We start from the raw sequence: 8,426 nt of genomic DNA, 5'->3' as shown, positions 1-8,426 counted from the left end.
CGACATACGGAAAATTCAGGTTGCGGATCTTCCTCGGGAACCTAATGCTTCCGTAACCCGGGGATTGCCTGTAAGGAGGGAGCATCTGATATCAGTCTAAATCTCTAAGTCTCCAATGTGTCTGCTAAGGTGCGCGTGTGTGTGTATGCAGTGTGTCTCCGGCTCGTCTTCTTTCTTCCTTGAGTGTCCTTTGTGTAGTCCGAGCACTTCGGAGCTCTCTGTGTGTTCTTGATGCCACCCAGTTTGAAGACTGAGAGTCCTCGATGTCCACTGGGATGGCATTCTACTCTGGTGACCTACACATAGCACACATCATCACCATCACAATTATTCCACTGGCCAACAGGACACCACAGAAAACTGCCTGTCATTGAAACTACCTAGAGAAATGAATTGCACCGAAAATGGCTGATAACTCACGTGGTAACCACCTTCAAAATATAATTGTGGGCCGAGTAAGAGTGCGTACAACACTGTCAGACAACACTGTTTGACTTAGGGTAAATTCTCCAGTTTGAGGTTTTATGGTTTGTGAAAATACATCATGAGTACAACTTACCGCATATAGAAGAGGATGTAGGCCTGGTCTTGAAGCACTTCTGACTTGGCGACTGGCTCCACGTCAGCATCGTCCATTCTGAACCAGCTGCCATTGCTGACCTGAAGGAAAAAATACATGTACACTTAATTACGATCATTACCCAATTGCACCTGACTCATTTAAAAGCCAGCCATAGTGACAGATCATGAAAGTGGAATATTATATGGAAGTTAACACGTGTACTCATATGCTTCGTGTGTGTGTGTGTATGTATTATCATAGAGGGAAACAGTAGCGTAGCGGTTAGCACATTGCACTACGAACCCGGCAACCAGAGGTCAATTCCCGCTTACGACGTAACACCAGTGACGATTATCTCAACTGGTCGTGGGCCTCGTTCCCTCGGTCCACTCAGCCTCAAATGAACACATGGTGCAATATGTAAAAAATACCACTCAGGGGACAAAGGCGGCCGGGTGTAGTGCTGGCCACCCACCCCCGCGTGTGTCATTCTGGCTTTGACAGGTGCTCATGAACAGCACTTGCCCCAACAGTCGGGTAAGGCTATATGGGGGATATTTGTTTTTTTGTTTATCATGCAGAACATCACCTTGTTGTACGAGTAGTAGTGGCCGCTATTGGTGGTGGTCCCGTGGTGCACAATCACCGAGTAGAGTGAATAAAGTTGCGACTCTTGCACAACCTGACTAGACATGAACGGCCGTATGTCGAGTTTTTCAGGGAAGAGGAACTCCTACAAGGGATGAGGGAGGAGACAGTGATGGGCCAAGCATTAAAAGAGAGGAAAATAGGGAGCTGGCTAAGCAGGGGCAGAAGAAGGGAGCAAATTAACGTATTGGCGGTACACTGGTGCACCGTATATATAAAAAACTAAAATCACATTTTTCACGATGATATATTTTCCAGCGATTCCCAACCCATTTCAGGAAATTTTGTGGGGCTGCGTCAAAATAATTTATCGTGATCTCAAAGCAGTCGGAAGATGAGTGTCGGTTCACATTTTGATGTTCTACTGTTTTATGAGGACCGGTGTGTCATGCTGCACCGGTGTACCGCCAATACGTCCAAATGACAAAAAACGTTGAATACAAAATATATCTGAATATCAGTTTGCATTCTGTGCAGGAAGTAAAATTCACCCTGTCGATTTTGTGCCCAAACTCATCGTATCGCTTAATGGTGACGATAAGCACATTGGGCACCACGTGCAGGCTCACTCTCTTTGTTGATTTCCCCACGCGTGAGCACCTGTTCGCCAGACAATAGCAACGTTAGTTTACGGACGAGGTGCGTGTTTCATCACACACTGTATAAATGGGGATATACACGAACGTTTAAAGGTGCACGATGGAAGATTGCATACTCACATTCCACATCTGTATTCTGAAAGATTCTCGGTCTTTGTGAATTCATACAAAGCCTTCACCAGATCCAGGGATTTCTGTCAAAAGCCAAGAAAGCACAATCATGGAAAATTATTACTTTGAATAGAAATTCAGAAAATAATGAGCTAAGTTGCTCTCTGCAGTCAACTGGTTGTGGTACATAAATATAATGAATGACAAAAAAATCGACATCAGGCTGCAGCCTTCCCAATTCTTACGTTGATATTAAGAGAGATGTCAAGGCAAGAGTCCAACGTGTCTGAGATGCTGAAGCACTGCGTGCACTCAACTGTGAAAACACATAATATGAAAACATACAATATTACTGCTGCACATTGCATAATCATCAAAAGTATTCACACGTTAACTGCCTAATATCATGAAAATGTTCAAATACCACCAACCCAGATGCGACTATAATTGTTATTTAAAAACATATTTGGTGAAAGCAGCAATGGCTACTAAATACATTTATTGTTGATACTGTGTTGGCAGTGGTGCCCTAACATAAATCACAGGTACTCAACACATTCGTCAATAGCACTGCCTTACAAGGAAAAATATGCAATTGGTGACATTTTAAGGAGTGATCTTTATTCATAGCACAGAAGCCAGACACATAGGGTGGGCTACGAGTTGGATACTGCACTGTACACCACGTGGCCTGATGAGAAATTACATTTGGCGTACAGAAACCTTTGATAAACTCTTGCGTAATAAGCATGTGAAATCTATTTCCGTATTCGGCATCTTTTCTCACTTGTGTAGTCAATGATGATCGGGATGGTCTGCTAAAATTGTCACATGAATGATGACATAAACTAATTTGTATTCAATGTTAAAGTTTAAAATGTTGCTGGCAGATTGCATGTTGGGTAGCCTCGTCGCAGCGTGGTCAAAGAAATAAGCATTAGCACAATCCAGTTAATGATGTTCGTATATTGTATTATATTTTTATTATTTTATAGTTTCCCTTCTACGTGGTGACTTCACCGAAAGAACCAAGAATATGAATCCCTGCAGTCACGAAAGCTTTAAATCAAAAGAAGTTCGTATAGTTGATGCAACCCCTTTTAACCTAGAGAACTCCACAGGAATGGGAGTAGAGTGAATGATATAACTTGTAAACAATGAAAGAGAAACGGGAAAGGGAATGCATATTTTGTGCATGTGTGCTTATGTCCTTGTGTACGTGTTTTTTTTTACATCTACAGAGAATATAAGGTTGCATGCGAGAGCTTGCATAGCCCAGTATGGATTGTGAAATTGGGTGAAATCACTACTTAAAGGGTGAATGTTTCCAGAAGGGGCACAGGTACCTACCTCTCGATTTCAGGTACCCCCTGAAGATCTGGTGGATCAATGTTGGGGTCTCCATGTCAATATTCAGCCTGGAAAAACACGCAATGAAACACACAGACAGCTACTCCAGAGGCAATGTCTTTACGAGATGAACACTCGGGAGAGTTACATGTTTTTCCCTACTAGTATTAACTCGCTGAAGTGGCAATGTCTTAACTACCTCGCCAGCTATACAGGTCATGGGTTTGATCCCAATGCTGACGCCTGTAAATTTGCAGTTTGCATTCTCTCCCTGTGGTTGCGTGTATTTTTTTTTTATACGAGCCCACCGATTTTTCCCTCCATATTTAGAAACATGCATTTAGTGTATTTGTTAAATAATAATTAAAATAAAGTGAATACAAATATGAATAATAAAATATACAATTAAAAAAACAAAAAACCCACTAATGTAGACTGGTTCTTAATCGGAGTGAGCGTACTGGCAGTCTATAATGTAGACTGTAGCCTGGTTTTTAAGCTTGGTGAGCGTATTGGCAGTCAATAATGTAGACTGTAGCCTGGTTATCCTGAGAACATATTTTTTTCTGAACAATCCAGGCATCCATGTGCTGGTATTGTGCAACTATTTATGGAGTTTGCTGGGGCATGCAGTACTTACTGGCTTTGGTTGAAGAGGCAGGATTGGTGCAGCGTATCTATCACGTAACTCAGAAAGACATGCGCATCTTCCTGCCTGCCAAAACACAGGTCCTCGCCGATGTCTGTGTGGAAATGGACAGAGGTCACAGATGATGTGGTCACACAGTTGCTGGCACAGTATATAGCTTATGAAGTCCCTCATCAACTAAATTGGAAGATTTGTGGGTTAATCACAGAACTGGGTATGGCTGGCAGTGTTTAGAACGAGCATCAAGAGAGTAATGCAGGACCGGAAGAACATCCGATGCATTGGAGTTGTAAAATCAGTGCTGACCAAAACGAGTAATTTTCTGTTCGATATTGTATACAAAAACTGATTCAAACTGCCCTTTCAGGAGATCTTGAGATGACCGATGTTTCAACGTCAAAGACACTTGGGAATTGTGCTGGAACTTACTTTTGAAATTGAGAACTATGTCGATGGGATCGATGGCCATGCCCCGATTCATGAAGGTGTTGAAGACGTGTTTCTCCAACAGACACATCATGCAAAACTCAGTCTGTTTGCCTGTGAAGAGGGGCAGGGGTGACACACAGTGAAAATACAAACCAATCGCACAAATTGCCCAGCCGCGCACAGCCAGGTAATCTACACAACACTCGATTGTAGCTCGTCTCGAATGCAAAATATCTTGGGAGAACTCACAGGTCCATGAGTGATCGCTGTAAAGCAAAAAGTTTGCCAGCGGCGCCGTGTACGTGAGGCCCTGCAGGCTGGCATTCACGAAACACGTATTCCCGAGGTTGTTGAGCCCAGCACCCTCATGTAGATCCTCCTGCCACTTGAGAACTAAGTTGTCTGTCGCAGGTGTTGTGAATTCTAAAGATGGAATGCTGTCCTCATCTGCACACATGACATGATGGAAACACATCATTAACGTTCACAGCACTTTTATTATAACTCACAGCACTACTGAAGGGAATGGTTTACAAATTGGGTGTCTTAGCCTGTACCCGTGCTGGCATTTTTTTTGTGGTGCTGTTAGGTAGACACAATCCTCTTCACCAGCTGGCGAGATGCAAATGTATTAAATGTTTTTGAAGTGTTCAGCACTAGTAATCAGAATTGCCTGAAGAGCATCTTCAGCCTGTAAGTTTTACATCGACAGCAATGGCTAGACAACCACAGCAGCGTGACGAGATATCAAAGTGTACGTATGTGTGCACGTTGAACTTCTTTCACACCGTGCGTCGCCATCCATACTAATCGGAGGGACAGGGTCACGCCAGCAAACACTTACCTCCCGCATTAGGTTTGTGCAGCCCAGTCGTGCTGGACTCGGTCACGAAAGACACGGCGGATGGAACGGTGCTGTGTTGGATCTCCAGCCCCTTGTCATCTGCTGCTGACACCGCCGGGGGTGATGTGGATGCCTCATCCTTGACGACGATGCTGGAGATGGTGTCCGCTTCTGCCTGTTGAATACTCTTGGCCTCCTGCTACGGCAGCAGTAAAAGCAGCCTTAAGTCACAGACACGCATCGCCACTACACTGCAGCATTGCTCAAACTGCTAAGTGCGGATTCTTATTTCGAACAACATGGCAAGCCAATCTAATAATGGAGACTCTGCTTTTAGATACCAGGATCTATCTTTGTTTCCAAAGAAGTTGGACAAAAACATACTCTGTCTAAATTCTCCTTAGTGATATTCTGAAGACGTTACGTTAAAAAGATGCATGTGATATCACTTGAGCGCAAATACAGACCCATATGGACACACATTCCCATACGGGTATACATCCCTTCATACGCCCTCCCCATTCTTGCAGTGCGTGAAATTGGAAATCATGCATATTTGAAATACTCAAATGGCTTAATGTGCTATTCATGCAACGGTTAGCAATCTGGTGTTATCGTACGGAATTTGGTGCCACAATTTCCTGGCATGTCAGTAGAAATACATCCTTCCCACCTTTATTCACCCAGCAGTATAAATAGGGACACCACAGGTAGTCGATGGACAAGCCATGTGTGTTGTGGGGTCAGGTGTGGGTGCTCCCACATTTTCCAAGATGTTTGGTGGGTGTAGAAGGTGAGTTTCCTCTCGTGCAAACCCAACCGCGAGCAATCGTATGATCAAACAATTTCAAGGCTGCACCTTTACGTGTGGACTGGTCTTATTTGCAAGTTTTGCAACGTAAACTTTAATTTTTTTACCTTAATTTTTATCAATACTGATCTATACTACAGGTTTTCTTCTTGTTAGATCGTGTAAATATATAAATGTTTCGTTAAACCGGCCACAATCCGACACAGCCAATTTGTAAGGTTTACCACTTAAACAGATCGTGCCAATTCGTTACGAGTACAGCACACCGGTGTGTTGGAGAGCCAAGCCACAACATTTACAATCCGAGTACGACGTTTCGCCGGTAATCTAACCCAAAAGAAAAAAAAGAAAGGACAAAACGGTATTATGGATGATTTTGGTCACGAAAGCATACGTGATAATTGAATTTTGCCTAATCACCTACTGTGATTTATCCTCCCTCTTTGCTGCTCCTACAGCCTCCCTTACCTTAGTCAGATGATCTGCATTGCTTTCTTCAGATGATGATGTCTCCTCACCGTCCTTCCCCGCACCTCCGAGCAACACGTTTGCCTAGGTACGGTGCAAAAGAAGTTCAACATGCATCACGACTTTAAACTGGTGTTGCAGCTTTCAAAAGACTCGAAAGGGGGCTGCCGTTTTTTTCCTCACTTTCTGACTCAAACTGTTGAAGCTTTCAACAACGTGAGCCTGAAATTTTGATTTAAAGCTATCGTGACTGCGGTAACGATAAACTGCCAAATCGTTGCGCGTGGCGCCAACGGGTTTTTAAATAAATAAATAAATGGATAAAATTCACCGTTTTTAAATAAATTCATGCAAACCAACACACCTGAAGACGACCGTTTGTGTTATGGTCGAAACGTGATAATTTTTATTGCTTTATATATTTTATTATTTTGTTGTTTCCCTTCAACGTGACTTTACCGAAAGAACTAAGACCGTGAGCCTGCTTTATGTCGGCTTTAGCGTCATACTCTGTGGGAAGATTATCACTTGGCTCAGCGTAGTTTTTAGGTAGTTAGTACGACTTTTAAATTAATGTAGTGCTTCAGGCGTACCCTGTCCATATATATAGGTAAACCAAATGAACCTCTGAATTGATATTTTTCGTTCTCCAAATAACAAAGAAATTGTTATTGAATGTTTCTAGTTATTAGCAGACTCTGTTAGATGTACCCAGTCACCCGCTGTGATTTATCCTCCCTCTTTGTTGCTCCTACAGCCTCCCTTACCTTAGTCAGATGATCTGCATTGCTTTCATCAGATGATGATGTCTCCTCACCGTCCTTCCCCGCATCTCCGATCAGCACGTTTGCCTAGGTACGGTGCGAAAGATGTTCAACATGCATCACGACTTTAAACTGGTGTTGCAGCTTTCAAAAGACTCGAAAGAGGACTGCATCTTTTTTAATCTGATTCAACGAATCTGACTTCTGTCCATCAGATGATGATGATGTCTCCTCACTTTCAGTCTCAAACTGTTGTTGAGGCTTTCAACAACGTGAGCCTGCTTTATGTCGGCTTTAGCGTCACACTCTGTTGTAGTGCTTCAGGCGTACCCTGTCCATATATAGGTAAACCAAATGAACCTCTTAACTGCAATGTTTCGTTCTCCAAATAAAAACGAATTATTGAATGTTTCTAGTTATTAGCACAGACTCTGTTAGATGTGCCCAGTCACCCGCTGTGAGTCATCTCCCTCTCTGCAGCAGATCTTACTGCCCTTACCTTAGTCAGATCATTTTCCTTGTGTCCAACGATTGATGCCTCCTGACTCGTTGACGTTAAACTGGTGTTGCAGCTCTGAAAAACGCTCTCACTGGAACGGCTGCTCACCAGACTCGAAAGAGGGCTGCCCTTGCGAACCGTAGCAGGACTGCCCAGCGAGGTCCCAGCATAGGTGTCCTCATCATCAGAACTGCTTCGGCAACAGCAGCATAGCTTTTTGAAAAACTTTCTAAATAATTTCTTTCCACCTTTCTTCATGGTGGCCATGCCACCAATGTGCCAGAGCACCGAAACTTTCCAAAAAATTTTATCACGAGAACGCCAGAGGGCAAGTGAAGACACCTCTGCTTCCCAAGAAATCCGAAGAGCCTGTAGGATGTGACGTCACACGCCGGACTGCAGTGACGTTACAATACGACACCTTATGAGGAGTGTCACTTGACGTCACGCGCCGGACTGCAGTGACGTTTCAATAAGACACCTTATGACAAGTGTCACATGACGTCACAGACTCCCGACTACACCGACGCCACACAACTGCATTTTTAATCTTAGTTCTTTCGGTAAAGTCACGTAGAAGGGAAACAATAAAATAATAAAAACATAAAACAATACAATTCTCACGACGTTTCCACTGCAACACAAGCAATCATCATCAGGTGTGAAAACCACAACAAGAAAATTTGATGATG

The 8,426-nt window shown here is 43.3% G+C and overlaps 1 protein-coding gene and 1 long non-coding RNA gene across 2 annotated transcripts; both read right to left on the bottom strand.

Moving 5' to 3' along the window:
- Positions 1–283: 283 nt before the first annotated feature.
- LOC142929669 (ubiquitin carboxyl-terminal hydrolase 36-like) lies at positions 284–4,805 on the bottom strand. The gene is made up of 10 exons (XM_076071374.1): positions 4,598–4,805; positions 4,349–4,459; positions 3,911–4,013; positions 3,271–3,338; positions 2,166–2,236; positions 1,930–2,003; positions 1,702–1,810; positions 1,152–1,295; positions 560–660; positions 284–296 (listed from the first exon to the last, which is right to left on the bottom strand). The coding sequence occupies exons 1-10, from the start codon at positions 4,803–4,805 to the stop codon at positions 284–286; spliced, it is 1,002 nt and encodes a 333-aa protein (XP_075927489.1).
- Positions 4,806–4,860: 55 nt separating this feature from the next.
- Positions 4,861–7,971, bottom strand: LOC142929728 (uncharacterized). The gene is made up of 4 exons (XR_012945883.1): positions 7,735–7,971; positions 7,239–7,322; positions 6,472–6,555; positions 4,861–5,391 (listed from the first exon to the last, which is right to left on the bottom strand). It is a non-coding gene; the product is annotated as an uncharacterized LOC142929728 (long non-coding RNA).
- Between the last annotated feature and the right edge of the window lie 455 nt (positions 7,972–8,426).

Source organism: Petromyzon marinus, chromosome 33, assembly GCF_048934315.1.
Source record: "Petromyzon marinus isolate PM22_M1 ecotype Great Lakes invasive population chromosome 33, UKy_Petmar_22M1.pri1.0, whole genome shotgun sequence".
In the NCBI taxonomy this organism is placed as follows: Eukaryota; Metazoa; Chordata; class Hyperoartia; order Petromyzontiformes; family Petromyzontidae; genus Petromyzon; species Petromyzon marinus.
This window is presented reverse-complemented; position numbering and strand designations above follow the sequence as displayed.